At 39.5% G+C, this 17,051-nt stretch overlaps 1 protein-coding gene and 1 non-coding gene across 2 annotated transcripts; both read left to right on the top strand.

The window, feature by feature from the left end:
* Positions 1-4,762: 4,762 nt before the first annotated feature.
* LOC148697277 (small nucleolar RNA R71) lies at positions 4,763-4,873 on the top strand. Its single transcript, XR_015961974.1, has one exon. It is a non-coding gene; the product is annotated as a small nucleolar RNA R71 (small nucleolar RNA).
* Positions 4,874-14,834: 9,961 nt separating this feature from the next.
* LOC137723203 (uncharacterized) lies at positions 14,835-15,846 on the top strand. Its single transcript, XM_088693195.1, has 2 exons — positions 14,835-15,196; positions 15,351-15,846. The coding sequence occupies exons 1-2, from the start codon at positions 14,835-14,837 to the stop codon at positions 15,844-15,846; spliced, it is 858 nt and encodes a 285-aa protein (XP_088549321.1).
* Positions 15,847-17,051: the final 1,205 nt, after the last annotated feature.

Raw genomic sequence — 17,051 nt, 5'->3', positions numbered from 1 at the left:
TAGTAAGCGCTTTATTTAATGTCTAGGCAAGACATGGTAGCGTGTTCACGGTGTTGTAAACTCAAGAAAATCTACAACTTGATAAACTTGCTCTTCCTCCACTTTCTCCAAATATGGTTTCAATCGCTGCCCATTGACTTTAAAAGAGGTGCCATTCTTCATGTTCTCTATCTCCACAGCTCCGTGGGGAAATGTTTGCAGCACCTTAAATGGTCCCACCCACCTAGACTTCAATTTACCTGGAAAAAGTCTCAAACGTGAGTCATACAACAGTACTTTCATACCTTGGTGAAACTCCTTCCGTAGGATGGCCTTGTCATGATAGAGCTTAATCCGTTCCTTGTAGATTTTGGCATTCTCATATGCTTCATTTCTGAGTTCTTCCAACTCATTAAGTTGGAGCTTCCTTGCTATTCCAGCATCCTTGTAATCAAAGTTGAACTTCTTGATGGCCCAATATGCACGGTGTTCAAGCTCCATTGGCAAATGACAAGCTTTCCCAAACACAAGGCGATAAGGACTCATGCGAATGGGGGTCTTATATGCTGTTCTATATGCCCATAGTGCATCATTCAACCTCAGTGACCAATCCTTCCTTGTAGGGCTTACGGTCTTCATCAAAATGTTCTTGATCTCCCTATTGCTAATCTCCACTTGTCCTGAGGTTTGAGGATGGTACGGGGTTGCCACTTTGTGGTTGATGTTGTACTTCTTCATCAAGGTTTCAAAGGGTTTGTTGCAGAAATGGCTGCCACCATCACTAATAATAGCTCTTGGGGTTCCAAACCTACAAAAAATCACATCTTTAAGAAAATTCAAAACAACCTTATGATCATTAGTTATTGTAGCAATGGCTTCAACCCATTTGGATACATAATCTACTGCCACTAATATGTATAAGTAACCAAAAGAGGATGGAAATGGTCCCATGAAATCGATTCCCCAAACATCAAAGAGCTCCACCACCAAAATGTTGTTCAATGGCATCTCATTTCTTCGGCTAATGTTCCCCATTTTCTGGCACCTATCACACTTAGAACAAAAATCAAAAGCATCTTTGAATAAAGTAGGCCAAAAGAAACCAGATTGTAAAACTTTTAGAGATGTCTTTTTGGCACCAAAATGTCCTCCACATGCCAATGTATGGCTGAACATTAGAATGCTTTGTTGCTCACTCTCTGGGACACACCTCCTAATGATTTGGTCAGGGCAATATTTAAACAAATATGGTTCGTCCCAAACGTAGTGCTTTACCATGGCAAGGAACTTCTTTCTTTCCTGAAAAGAAAGATCATTTCTAATTATACCACAAACAAGATAATTAACAAAATCAGCATACCACGGTTCTTTTTCTTGAATAACAAGGAGTTGTTCATCTGGAAATGATTCATTTAGAGGCAAAGGTTGTCCAACTCCATGGTTTTCATTGAGCCGTGACAAATGGTCAGCCACAACATTATCACTTCCCTTCTTATCTCGAATTTCCAAGTCAAACTCTTGTAGTAAGAGTATCCATCTAATTAAGCGTGGCTTAGCATCCTTTTTTGTCATCAAGTACCTAAGGGCTGCATGATCAGAAAACACAATAACTTTAGATCCAACAAGATATGACCGAAACTTCTCTAAGGCAAAAACAATAGCAAGCAACTCCTTTTCAGTTGTGGAATAGTTAAGTTGAGCATCATTTAGAGTCTGGCTTGCATAGTAGATCACGTGTGGGAGCTTGTTCACCCTTTGCCCTAAAACTGCACCAATAGCATAGTCAGAGGCATCACACATTAATTCAAAAGGTAAAGACCAATCTGGTGCCATAATAATAGGGGTCGAGGTTAATTCATGTTTCAAAGTATTGAATGCATCCATACAAGCTTTATCAAAATGAAATACAACATCTTTAGCTAACAGATTGCATAATGGACGAGTGATCATTGAAAAGTTCTTAATGAAACGACGATAAAAACCCGCATGTCCCAAAAAACTTCTTACTCCCTTCACGGTTGTGGGAGCTGCCATATTGGTGATGATGTCAATTTTGGCTTTGTCCACCTCCATTCCTTGGCTAGAGATTACATGCCCCAACACAATTCCTTGTTTCACCATAAATTGGCACTTTTCCCAATTGAGAACCAAATTTGTTTCCTGACATCTTTGAAGTACTAAAGAGAGATGGTTAAGACATTCATCAAAAGAGGAACCAAACACTGAAAAGTCATCCATAAATACCTCAATGAATCTTTCTACCATGTCAGAAAAGATTGCCAACATGCATCTTTGGAATGTTGTTGGAGCATTGCAAAGTCCAAAAGGCATTCTCCTATATGCAAATGTGCTAAACGGGCAAGTAAAGGTAGTTTTCTCTTGATCCTCCGGAGCAATTGCAATTTGATTGTAACCTGAGTAACCATCAAGAAAACAATAGTGTGAGTAACCTGCCAATCTCTCAAGCATTTGATCTATGAAAGGCATAGGAAAGTAATCTTTTCTAGTGCTAGAATTCAACTTCCTGTAATCGGTGCAAACACGCCAACTAGCCGTGGGCTTTGTGGGCACAAGCTCTTTGTTTTCATTCTTCATCACCGTGATTCCCACCTTCTTAGGTACCACCTGAATAACACTCACCCATTTGCTATCAGAAATGGGATATATGATCCCCACATCTAACAACTTCAACACTTCATTCCTCACAACTTCCTTCATGTGTGGATTAAGCCTCCTTTGTGGTTCACGGGTTGACTTTGCTCATTCTTCCAAAAGAATCCTATGCATGCACATGGTAGGGCTTATTCCCTTGATATCTGCAATAGACCAACCAATAACTGATTTGAACTCTTTTAACACCCTAATTAGTTTATCTTCTTCATTTGGGGTGAGGTCAGAAGTTATGATAACTGGAAGAGTTTCAAATTCAGCTAAATATGCATACTTTAGATGTGGTGGGAGTGGTTTAAGTTCAAGTTTTGGTGCCTTAACAGTGGAAGGGATTAAATGTGACCTCGATGGTTCTAAAGGCTCTAAAAGAGGTAAAATATTCAAAGGATACGGTGCCAATGCTTCCAAGGCAGCTACCTCTTCCATGAGTGCATCTTCTTCATCAAACTCATCTTAAGATTGACTCAAAACAGTTTGTAATGGTTCATTAGATTGTGCCTGCAAGAACTTAGAGAAAACAAGCGAATCAAGCACATCAATGGCATAACAATCAAGAGATGAAGAAGGATGTGAAAGAGACTCAAACACTTTGAATTGAACGGTCTCTCCTAGCACTGTCATAGTGAGGAGTCCATTTTGCACATCAATGATGGTCTTGGCCGTGGCCATAAACGGTCTCCCAAGCAAAATAGGCAATTCTCGGTCATGTATAGGAGCTTCTTCCATGTCCAACACTACAAAATCCGCAGGCAAGATTAGTTTATCAATTTGAACTAGAATATCCTCCACTATACCTCTTGGATATTTCACGGATCTGTCCGCAAGTTGTAATGAGATGGTGGTGGCTTTCAATTCCCCCAAACCTAGTTGAAGGTATACAGAATAAGGCATTAAGTTGATGCTAGCACCTAAGTCAAGCATCGCCTTCTCTACCTTCTTGTCTCCTATGGTGATGTTGATAGAAAAACTTCCTGGATCCTTGAGCTTTGGTGGAAGTTTTCTTTGCAACACGGCACTTACATTCTCGGACACCACTACCTTCTCATGTGGTCCATACTTCCTTTTGTAGTTGTTTAACTCTTTGAAGAACTTCCCATAAGCTGGCATGTTCCTAATGACATCAAGCAAAGGTAAGTTAACATTTACCTTACTTAGAATATCAAAAATCTCCTTAAATGACTTATCCTGCTTGCTCTTGGCAAGTCTTCCAGGGAATGGTATTGGTGGAGTGTAAGGTTTCTCGGTCTTGTGAAGATTTGGTGCTTCAAACGAAGGAGTAGCATGGCTTGGTTCCTCATTTGATTTCTCATTTTCTCCTTGAGTAACCCCTGCATTCACATGATCAGATTCATTAGTAACTTCATTGCCAACTCTATTATTGATAACCTTACCACTTTTAAGTGTAGTGATTGCTTTGGCTTGCTCTTGGTTCCTTTGGAGTATCACGGGTTGGCTTGGAAACTTTCCAACCTCTCTTTGGCTCAAGGCATCTGCAATCTGCCCCAATTGTGTCTCCATTTTGGTTAGAGCTGCCGAATGTTGTTGGAGAGTGCTATTGGTGGTTTGTTGGAATTGCAAGGTATTTTGGGCTAACAATTTAACCGTATCTTCAAGTGTAGGTTTTGGTTGGAAGTTTTGGAATTGATTGTTATTCTTCCACGAAAGATTGGGATGATTTCTCCAACTTGGGTTATATGTATTGGAATACACATCATTCCTTGGCCTTTGATTGTAAGAATTCATGAGGTTCACTTGCTCTTGGACATACTCGGGGTAAGCCTCCTTAGATGGACATTGATGAGTAAGGTGGCTTGGTATGTTGCAAATGGCACACACTTCACTTGCTTTTGGCACCATATTGAGCACGGATTCAAGCTTCTTTTCTAGGTTAGCTACCTGCAAAGAAAGATCATGATTAGAGCTTGTTTCATATACTCCAACTCTCTTACCCCTTACATCTTTGTGTTGAGCATTAGATCCCAACATCTCATAAATGTTATATGACTCTTGAGCATTCTTTTTCTTCAAAGCTCCACCTGCTGCATTATCAACAGTTGATTGACATGTTTGGGTTAGTCCATCATAGAAAATTTGCATTTGTAAGTGAAGAGGTAACCCATGGTGTGGACATTGCAACAAAAGGCCTTTAAAGCGCTCCCAACACTCATTGAAAGGTTCTCCATCATCTTGTTTGAAGTTGAAGATTTGTCCCCTTAATGTGGCTGTCTTTTGAGTGGAAAAGAACTTTTCCAAAAACTTCTTAGCCACGGCATCCTATGTGGTGAGTGAACCAGGTACTAGAGTCATCAACCAACCCTTGGCCCTATCTTTCAAGGTGTAAGGGAACACTCTCATCCTCAGATTTGCTTCGCTTACTCCCTGTAAAGGTAAACCACTCACAACATTGTAAAATTCTTTAATATGAGCTAAAGGATCTTCATTAGGTAAGCCATAAAAAGAAGGAAACATATGGAAATATGAAGATTTAAGATCATAGTTTCTAGCTTCTGTGGGCAGCAAGATGCATGAAGGTGAATTTGGTATGATTGGTTGAGCAAAATCCTCCAAAGCTCGAAGATCATCTTGGTTGCCCGCCATCTCTTCTTCACTTTCCCAATTAAAGTGCTCAGATCCTTCACTTGTTGGACTAGACGGTTTCCCTTCCTCTTCTTCACGGACAATGGAGGAACTTGTTGGCACAAAGCTTTCCAAAGTGTTGCCCTTTAACCGTTCAATTCTTTGGCCTAATTCAGCAAGTCTATTTGACATATACTACCTGAAACAAGATAAAACAAGTTTGAATAAAAATCAGAAATCTACTTAAAATGAAAAGAACAAGGTTTAATATCAAAACAAGCAATTATAAGGGACTGAAATCAGTCCCCGGCAACGGCGCCATTTTGATTGTTGTTTTCCTTCTTCATGCTAGAATATGTTTAGTATAATGGCACAAGTAAGGGTGTCGAATCCACAGGGACTAATTGGACCTATATAATCACTTGTTTTGCAAGAACTCTTTACTAGAGAAATAAAACTAATCAATGTAGGCAGATTTGTTGTTGTAACTTGAAAGCATAAGGAAATGAAGTAAACACAAAATGAATGAATCAACAGCTAATAAAATGAGATAGTACCAATGGAGATGAAGCTAGGGATTCGATTTTACCATTGCTAACCCAAGGCCATGCTTGTTGAATCAGATTATACTCATCCATCTACCTATTTCTTGAGTTTGTTTCACTTAGATATGATCAACCATATGATGTGTGGATTTGATCAAATGTCTCTAATCATGAGCCTAATTGTGATGTGCAACTTTGGTTCCTAATCAAGAATATATAGTGCACAAGAAACTTTCACAAAACCAAAGGGAACACTCGGCAGGATGTTTGCAAAACATTCCCTTCATTCATTCACATAGTACCAATGAGAATTCTGAATTAACTACATGGCAATCTTGCAAGGCTACATCGAATCCCTAGAGAGAGATTAGTTACACTTCATGTTTACAAAAGGTTTGACATAAAAATATATAACATGAGTGAACATAGGATTAAGAAGAAAGAACCCTTGAAGCAAAACTGATGTCGAAATCCCTTAAGAGTTGCCTTCGGTGTGGGTGCTCCAAGTGTGTTGTAAATGAAGGTGGAGCGGCTAAGGTTGAATGGTTTCTGCGAATGGGAGAGTGTATGGAATGGAATGAAGCCAAGAAGAGATTGTGTAGAAATGGAAGGGGATTTGCGGCAAAGGGGAAGATTGGATGTGTTTGTGGTGTCTTGTGTATGAAAATGAGATGAGATTTTTGTGTATGAATGCATGGGTTTTTATAGGGGGAATGGGAGAATATGTGGGTGATTGTTTAAGAGTGAATGTGGTTGTTATGATTGAGAGTGCATGTGGATGAAATAATGATGGAAAAAGAGCTAGGTTGTTGGTGTGTGAATGCATGTGTTGAATTGGTGGTGCAATGATGAAAGAGTAAGTGCATGTGTGTGTGAATGGTGGTGCAATGATGAAAGAATAAGTGCATGTGTGTGTGAATGGTGGTAGCTAGGGTGAATTATGATGAATGTATGTGGAATAAAGATGGAGAAGGTGGTGTAATGATGAAGGAGTAAGTGCATGTGTGTGTGAATAGTGGTGCAATGATGAAAGAGTAAGTGCATGTGTGTGTGAATGGTGTTTCTTGATGGTTTTGGGGTTGTGATGCATGTGAATGCATGTGGCTAAGGGTTGTTGATTGGGCTAGAGGTTTTGCATGGCTCAAAGGATTGTTTGATTGGGCTAGGCCCTTTGTTTTATGTCCAAAGTGCATACAAGGCTTTCAAATTCGTCCAACACTTTGGCTCCAAGCATATGCTATCCATTCCAAGCCCAATTTTGCTCCAAAATGCATCTTTTTGCTTCCTTAGCCATATGAACCTAAAAACACACGAAAATGGCTTAAACTACTAAAACAATTATGAATTAACAACATAGATGCACGAAAACAAGCTAAGTAAGTCGCCTAAATATGCTCCTATCACATAGGCTATATCTGGACAGGTATAAGCTAAATAAATTAGTTTTCCTACCACCCTCTGATATCCGCCTTTATCCACTGGTTCTTGATCCGGATAAATCCCTAAGTGATGTTTCTCCATAATAGGCGTATCCACAGTTTTACACCCAAGCATACCTGTTTCCTTTAACAAATCAAGAACATACTTCCTTTGAGACAAGAAAATACCTTTGGACGAACGAGCAACCTCAACTCCTAAAAAAATACTTTAAGTCACCCAAACTCTTCATCTCGAACTCGACCGCAAGGTTCTTCTATAGTTTGACAATCTCATCTTAATCACCCCCTGTTATTATCATATCATCCACATAAATAATTAAAGCTGTTACTTTACTGTTCCTTCATTTCACAAATATAGTATGATCAGAATGACTCTGATAATACCCATTCTTTCTCATGGTCTGAGTGAATCTTCCAAACCATGCACGAGGTGACTGCTTTAGCCATAAAGAGACTTCCACAATTGGCACACTCTCGTTTTTCCTCCATTATCATATCCTGGAGGAAAATCTATATACACTTCCTCCTCCAAATGTCCATGAAGAAACACATTTTTTACATCAAATTGTTTCAATGGCCAATTCAAATTTGCAGCTAATGAGATAAGAACTCGTACTGTATTCATCTTAGCCATTGGAGAAAAAGTTTCCTGGTAATCAACACCATACGTTTGAGTATATCATTTGTTGGAAATATGCCCTGAAAGTCAATCTTTGGAAGAAACCTTTCAGGACAATGAATTGATGTATATATGACTCTTATACATCGGAAGGCAAAGATACTAATTATGACTATCTCAATGAACAAAATATGTCCTAAATAATGAATCCATGGACAATGGATTGATGAAAGAAGTAATCTAATGATGTTAGACTACAGAGACCTTCTTCTCATAACCATCATGTCCAAAAAGGTTCTTGGTCATAGGATTGTTGGAGGGATACTGACAATGCATAGACTGGTACATACTATGTCCGCTTCAAATGGAAGGATGGAAAGTCTCATCCCATTCGTGTAGTGACACTAAGACAAGTATGTAGGTGCTCATTAAGGGAATGAGTTCACTGAACACAATCGAACGAGAGTACTTGCATGGAGGTCTACTCACATGTCAAGCAAGTAACTCTGAAGTTTGGCATAATGTAAGTAATCCTTTGACCTGAGACATCATAGATGTCTAATGGTTAGGTCCTTGATCTTTGATCATGTCAAACGACATTCCATTGGAGTGTCCACGACATTGTTGGGGTCAAGTTATCTAAACATGTAGGCATGTGAATGATCAACAAGGGATCTCTGATCCTCGTTATGAGAGGAAGAATACTCTGAGATATGATTCGGGAATCTTCGGCCGAAGTCTCGAGCGTAATAAAGCAAAGTTTTCCTATGCGACTCAATTGAATCATATAAGAATGCATAATCACATTAGGGGTTTGACATAGTATATCCATACCCTAGTGATGTGATTGAGAGTATTGTTTTAGAGAAGGATCGAATTACATTATAATTCCAACTGAATAGGTTCTCCGAATAAACTTCTACATGAGCTTGGGTAGCCATGATATATGTTTAGATGTCACTCATGGCTTGTAAGTTCTTCTAGATGATTAAATGTAGTCATCAAAGAAGAAGGTGAATTCAAAGTAAGTTTTAATTCACTAAGTGGTTGGATTAAATATAATCAATTGGATTGGTGCCAATCACCTCACTGCCTTGCTAATTAGAACCTAAAAGATTGTTCACCAATACACTCTTGTAGTGAGTAACTAATGGATGATGGAAATAATTAATTGGATTAATTAAGTGTTGTGATTAATTTAGAAAGTCTAAAGAAATCATAAAAGCGATAAAAGATCGTTTTGGGCTTAAAGAAATGTTCGGGTTTAATTGGGCCCATTGGGCCTAAACCCATTGGGCTTTTATTCAAGCATTGGATGACTTGAAATAATAAAAGCCCAAAGCCCCAAACAACACAAAGAAGGCCGGCCAAAGAGAGGGAGAGAGAAGGTCAATTGTTGACTTGTTTCTTTATGTAATAAAAGGAACTTTATAGTGAAAGATTCATTAAGGGTTTTTTGTGTGTTCAAAACAACAAAAGAGAAAAGAAAATAACTCTCTCTAACACTCAAAGGGCCGGCCACCATAGGGGTATTTTTAGCTAATCATCTTATCACCCCTTTGGTTATTCCTTCATCCTTCTTACTACACTAGTGGGTGAGGATCTTTAGAGGTTTTCAATTTTGGAAACTTGAAGAGGACCTAGGAGCACTCATTCTCAACAAAGTGGAGGAGGCAAGGAGGGAGGCTAGGCTCAAGGAGTTCAAGGAGCAAAGAGCTTGGAGGTGGTCCATCCTTGGTCTAAGATCTAGATCAAGAGGTATAAAACTACTCCTAAACTTTGTTCTTCAATAAATTGTTTTTGATGCATCATAAATAAACCTAGGGGATTTTCATGACTAGAGCTTTGATATTAATTGATGACATGCTTCCGTTGTTTTCGTATATAAATTTTGAATTGTATATGCATGCTAATCAATAGAAATCCCACATAAATCTCATATTTTCCCTTCATCATTTTGCTACCAACCGCACCTTATACCTGTCGAGTGAACCATCAACTTTGTATTTAAATGTAAAAACTCTTTGGCACCCAACTGGCTTATTCCCTTTTGGAAACTCCATTACTTCCCATGTATTATTTTTCTGCAATCTCTTCATCCATTGTTTCCACCCATTCTTGACTCTTCAAAGCTTCCTCTACCTGAGTTGGCACTTGAATTGACTCCACATTGTTCACCCAAGCTTGACGTTCAAGTGAAAGGTTTTCACATGACACATAATTTGTTATGGGATACTTTACTTTTCCTTATGGAGAGAACCTGTCAGGAGGTACACCATGATTTTGCCTTGGTGGCAGTTTATATGTACTTATAACATCATTAGTTACATGAGCATCACTAGTACTTAGGGATATTCAGAGAAGACGGATTGGATGATGGCACAATCAAGCTAGAGAGAGGGGGAAGCTTCGGCATAAATCTCATGGCAACTAGTTTCGGCAGATGCTTGCGGCGAAGATAGCTCGGCCTCGGTAGCAACTGGCTGAACACCATCTGCAGCACAAGGGCTCTCAGTACAAGTTTCCTCAGTAACAATCAGTGGCTGCCCATCTATATCATCTTCATGAGGAAGCAACCGAGACCCTGCTTCCTCCCTCGGCACGGTATTGTCATCTCATTCTGAAAGATGCACGTCTTGGACCTCCAACCACCTAAACACACCATCAAGATCACAGATAACACTCTACCCCTTGGGATCGGAAGGTAAGAATACAAGAGTATAAAAATACTCAGATTCAGAGAAAGCCACATCCATGGTGACATACATGTGGCGGGTTTCAGGGTGATAGCATTTATAACCCTTCTGTTGGGATGCAAGGCCAAGAAAAACACATCATAGAGCACAAAAGCAACACAACCAAACACTCAAGGAGTAAGAGTGTTGGTAGAGACAACCCGAACATGTTATGTCAGAACTTGGAGTGGAGTACGGAATTCTACAACCCGAGATGACATGCGATTGATGACATACACAACATTCGTAACGGCGTCCAGCCAAAAACTCACCGACGCACCAATAAGCAATGTACGAGCAGTTTCCAAAATATGACGGTTTTTCCTTTCGACCACCCTATTTTGTTGCGGGGTATAAGGACAAGTGGTCTTATGGAGAATTTCTTGATCTTGGAAAAAAGAAGAAAGTTCAGAGTTAACATATTCACCCTCGTTATCATAACGAAGAACCTTAATAATGAAGGAATATTGTGTAGCCACCATCTGAGAGAAAGATCAAATAATCATACTAACATCACTTTTATTTTTCAACAGATAAATCCATATCATACGAGTGCAATCATCAGCAAATGTAATAAACCATTTAATTCCCGAAGTAGTAGTAATAGGGGAAGACCCCAACACATCAAACTATACTAGTGCAAATGAAAAAGATGTTCTATTCATACTTGGAGGGAATAAAGCACGATGACTTTTGTCTAAAATACATACTTCACATTTCAATTCTGAGTCTTCGATACCACTGAACAAATCAGGTAATATATGTTTCAAATAACCAAACGATGCATGCTCCAAAAGACGATGCAATAACAATACCTTCTGTAGATTACTATTACGTGACTCACGAATCAAATTAGCTCTTCCAAGAACCAAGTTATCCAGATAATATAGCCCATCTCTCTTAGTGCCACGCCCAATGATCTCCTTTGTTTGAATATCCTGAAGCAAGCAAAATGAAGGATACATTAATACAACACAATCCAATTGTTCAGTGACTTGAGGTACAGACAATAAGTGATGTGACAATGATGAAACCAATAAACAATTATGTAAGGGAAGAGAGGGTGTAAGAGACACTGTTCGTGCTCCAACAACAGCAGCAGTAGAACCATTGGCAGTTACCACATACTTTCTACGAGGACGTGTCATAGATTGAAATAAGATTTTATTATACGTCATATGATCCGTTGCACCGATATCCAAAATCCAGCTAGTATTTGCCATTGTAATAGCACACAAAAGTATTACAAGGCAACCACAAATACGCGACAATTATCCCAATACACGATAATTGTAGCAAGAAGGCACAATGATTACTGCTTCTAAGGCTTGATTACAGCTTCTGAAACACCACTCATGGAAATACAGACAAGACCACACGGCCACAGAAAAAGGGAAGACCACGTAATTATCGTGCTAAAGGTTATCACCTGCTGCCCAAGGCAGCAAGCAGCTAGAGTTGAGCAAATCCCTTTTTTATTTTATTATTTGGTCAGTGCCTTTACATGTTGCAATCATGCAACAAGCAGCATCAAAATCCCCTTTTGTTTTGGTCAGCAACAGCAGCCAATCACTGTATAAAATCGGAAAAACCCGCATGCCTCAATACACGGCACAATTTGTACTTTGAAGCAGCAGCAGGATCACAGCCTGCAATACCAGGTTACACGGCCTGAACTGATTTCTGCAACAACTGTGCAGGAACCAATTCGACCGACACAGCAGCGGAAGGAAAAAAAGTTTCATAGTTTCTAGGGTTACGGCAGCTAGGCTTTGATGACAAATTGAATTTATGGCTTAATTTTCATGTATTGCATAATTGGGAATATAATACATACAATTCTTATTCTTCAAAGTAAACTAAAAAGAACGTAAGAAATATAATTCATAATAAACGACTCTAATATTTACATATTCCTATTCTAAACCAACTCACGCAACAATTAGTACACTATAAATCTTATTCTACATCCCTCATGAGTCATGAGTATATTTTTCTTTCTAATTATAAAAAGTTTAGAATGTAAAATAAAATTTTTAGAATGTTAATAGTAATTTCCAATTTTAAAAACAAACCTATTAAAGCTAAACTTAATAAATCTTGAGCAAAATATAACACAAATTCAATGTCCCGCTGAAAGCCAGCAATGCCTTGTTCCCAACCACAAGGGCACAGGAACCAAATATCTGATACAATGCCAGGCAGAGAAGACAAGACGGTGCCTCCCCACCCTAAATATTCTGCTCCAGCAAAACCCACACCCTGCCATGCCCTAGCGGCAATGCAATTATCGGATGCTTGTTACCGTAAATATTTTAACTATTAGATCTTTATTTAAAAATATAAAAATTAAGATTTAACGATTAAAACATCAAAAATAGTAGCTCAAGCATTTTTGATCCTCCGTAACCCATCCGATGCTCGATACTCTAAGTGTTTTAATTATTAGATTTTTGTTTAAAAATATAAAAATTAAGATCTAACAATCAAAACATCGAAAACAGTCCTCAGCCCAAGCATTTTTGATCCCCCATAACCCATCACACCAGACTCTACTATGCAAAAACCATGAACACTGTAGCTTACAAGGCTAGAAATAGACAACCTTCAGAACTTTTTTTTTTTTTTTTTTTGTACAAAACCAAAATACTATAACAAAGGCTACACAATCCTTAAATACAAAAACAAACTCCTAATCAAAAGCAGAACTAGACGGGCTAAGCATACAATTAAGGTGACTTCAACTCGTCTGTTAAGCATCTCCTAGCTCTAGTTTTGTTAAAAAAATTGTAACCGACTCTATTTGTACATATCACCGTTCACAACTACTGTTTTTGGTGCCTGACACGCCATGATCACTGCAACACATAGTAGTATTTGTTGGTATTCACAAGAGTTTACTAACTCAATACCAAAATATGTGGGTGATGAGTTTACAAACTCTATCACACCTCTCACTTTTACTCTCAATAAAATTGGACAAAGAAATAGAGAAAGGAGGGAAGCAACAAGCTTTGGTAAAACACTTGGACTTTGATATATGAAAGAAGTAGCAAGCTTGGTGATAACAAACACTTTGAAATATTAGAAGAGTTTACAACTCTTAAAGCTTACAAGCTGAAAATGAGAATGGAAATGGGATTTGGATGGGATGCTATAAAGCTTAGCAAGATGGCCTATTTATACAAAACAGAAATTGATAAACAATGCAACAACACATGCAATGAATGGGGTGTTTAACATCTTTACACCCTTTAAAACACATGCAAGAACTTTGGACAGTCTAGCACACATATGCAGCTATCTTTCCAGCTTGCAATCAACACTCTTTCAGCTAATACACAGCAGCACACTGCTGTCTTCCTGCTAGCACATCACATGGCAGCACACTTGCTGTCTTTCATCACCATTTCAGCTAGCACATGGAGGAAACTTTAGTCTTTGTAGTTGCAGCATGTGTGGATACAACCTGTAAAGAAACTAACAGCTAGAAGCAACCTTTTACAGCCTGTTTTTATTTGAATTTCAACAGTATTATCTTCTGCATTGAGCTGCGTGTACTTTTTGGAGGAGCCCTTGCAAAGCTTGACTTGGTATTTGATGGCATTGAGCTCCAGCTTTCGTGGTGCGGCTTTACCAAGATAATGCCACAAACGTCAGAGAGCCTAACCAGGTAGAGCAACACATCTGAGAGCTCTTCCCCCAGGTGTTGCTTCTCTTCCTCTTTCCAGTATGGCAGTCTTGGAACCTCTCCTTTCCACTGAAATATCTCTGATAGCTCTCCCACTTCTCCCACCTGAATGCACATTATACACCAAATTGGGAAAGGAAAATAAGGGATCTCTGCCCCAAGTTATAATGATTAGAATCTCATGAGTAATCACATCAAAATGGGGTCTTTTGACAGGAGAATTATCACAGACACAAATAACTCCACCAAATCTGCAGAGGAATGTTGCACAAGTCAACCAGACAACAATCCCTCAATTGTCTCCACTCAGCCAAGATCTTCTTCATCATATTAAACTTGCTGATTGTATTACATTAATTGCATAATTACTTACCTGTAATTGTTATACAAAAGTCAATGACGTATATACTTATATATGTACCAATTGATATAGCAGATAATCAATTAAGCTATTCTCTGAATTATAGACTTATGACTTCCTGCACTCATTTTCTTTCCGCTGCTCTCTCTGCTGGTCTCTCCTTTTCTGCATGGTATCAGCCTTAACCAACAGCTAACGCTACTACATTTCGATCCTCTATGGCCTCTCCTACAGCCCCCTCAACCACCTCCTCTTCTGCTGCTCTCTCGTCCGACTCTTCTTCTATCAGGACAACAATCACCCCAACCCTTCCCACTACCTTCAATATCTCTCACATGATCAACACTCCTATGGATTGTAACAATTATCTCAGTTGGCCATCTCAATTCCAAGATGTTCTTGAGATTCATGGTCTTGAAGACACTGTGGTCTGCAATTCTCAACCCTCCAAAAGGCTTGACGACGGCTCCGTCAATCCCGCCTACTCTCAAGACAAACTGGTCCTCAGTTGGATTAAAGCCACATGTTCCTCCTCCATCAAGCCTATCCTGCTTTCTTGCACCACTGCCTATGCTGCCTGGTCACTCTTGGAGAAGCGTCTCTCTCCCCTCTCTAAGACTCACCTTCGTACTATTCGAGACCAACTCCGTAACTTGAAGAAAACTCCCCGAGCAACCTATGAGTGAGTACTAATTGCATGCTCGAAGCCTTTCTGATTCCCTTCACTATGCTAGTTCTAGCATCACTGACGATGAGCTTATCGAATCTATTCTTGACGGGCTTGGTTGCGAATATAAGGAGTTTAAGACATCAGTTCATCTTCGTCTTTCTCTTTCTTTTGATGACTGTTATGATCTGCTGCTTCAAGAAGAGCATCTCATTCAAAAGATGTCGTCTCTCTCCTTGTCCAATGGCGCTGCCTTCAATGCAAAAAGGGCCACGGGTAATTTCCGAGACTCTCAGCATGGTGTTGTTTCTTATAAACATGGCACAGGTCGTGGTCACGGCCGTCGTGGTGGTGGTTGGCGTCCTCCCAATTCCAACCGTCACCGACATTGGTCTTCTCATCAGACCCATCATGGCTCCTCCAGTGATTCTCGACCTCCTCTGCTTCCCACACCGGCATCGCCCCTGCCTCAGTCAAACTTTGAGTATGGTAAGCCCTGTGAACTTTGTGACAAACCTGGTCATAAAGCCAAGACATGTCCGCAACGTGGAAACTTTGCATAGCTCCCAGCCACCACTGCCGCTTCTCCCTCCTCCACTCCTTGGGTCGTCGATTCCGGAGCTACCGATCACATGACTAATGATCCGTCTCACCTCACTCAAGTTCAACCTTACACAGGTACTGATTCAATCATAGTGGGCAACGGTTAGCATTTACCTATCTCTCGTATTGGCAAATCCTCCATTTCTGTCTCACGCGGCTCTCTTTCTCTTCAAGATGTGTTGTACGTTCCTGCAATAAAAAAGAATCTATTGTCGATTCGCCGATTCTGTTATGATAATAATTGCTCTTTTGAGATGGATGATATATGTTTTCGTGTGAAGGACAAGACGACGGGACAAATACTTCTTATTGGGCATAACTATGGCGATCTCTACTATATTCGGACTGCTTCTCACGTCACTCCCAAGCTTGTGTTCTATGTTGAGAATCAATGTTAGGTAGAATCAATGTTAGGTATGGTTGAGTGGAAAAAATTAGGTGCAATTAATGGGTTTTGTGTGGTAGCAAATAATCTTAGTTTAATTAAGTGTGTGGTGTAGCTTTCATTTGGTTTGCTATAAATACCCAAGTCATCAAGCATTGTAAATCATCCAAGGAAAAACAAAGCCTAGAGCTAAATAAGAAAAGTTTTGCTAATTAGTTTGTTTTGTGAGCTTTCTTTAAGAGTGTGCTCTATTTTCTTCTTCTTGGGATCATTAGAGTTATCTTGGATACTCTTCTTATTGAACAATTGGTATCAGAGCCAAGTCGGTCAGGGATCGTTCTTGGTAGAGCATTGGTTGTAAAGTCTCTTGAAATTCCGAGTATGCTCTGTGGTTGCAGTTTTGACTGATCTTCCACATCAGAAAAGATTTCTTCAGATTATTGCTGGGGTTATCACAAACCTTGAGAGGGAGCTTCTTTGTGTCGAGAGTAGTGTATTACTCTGCACGGTAGTCACTCAAGCTTGTTCGGTGTAGTCAAAGTCTTGCCGATACGATGGGTGATCTTCAAGTTGTTGGAGGAATCAAGAAGCTCAACAACCAAAACTATAACACGTGGGCAACGTGTATAGAGTCTTACCTTCAAGGTCAAGACTTGTGGGAGGTTGTCGGTGGTAGTGAAGTTACACAACCGGCAGCGGAAGATGTTAACGGCGTCTTGCGGAAGTGGAAAATTAAAGCAGGCAAATCAATGTTTGCCTTAAAGACCACAATAGAAGAAA

Source organism: Pyrus communis, chromosome 4, assembly GCF_041283825.1.
Source record: "Pyrus communis isolate YQ-2024b chromosome 4, ASM4128382v1, whole genome shotgun sequence".
NCBI classification, from domain to species: domain Eukaryota; kingdom Viridiplantae; phylum Streptophyta; class Magnoliopsida; order Rosales; family Rosaceae; genus Pyrus; species Pyrus communis.
The sequence above is the reverse complement of the archived record's forward strand: the minus strand, read 5'-3'. Positions and strand labels throughout refer to the sequence as shown.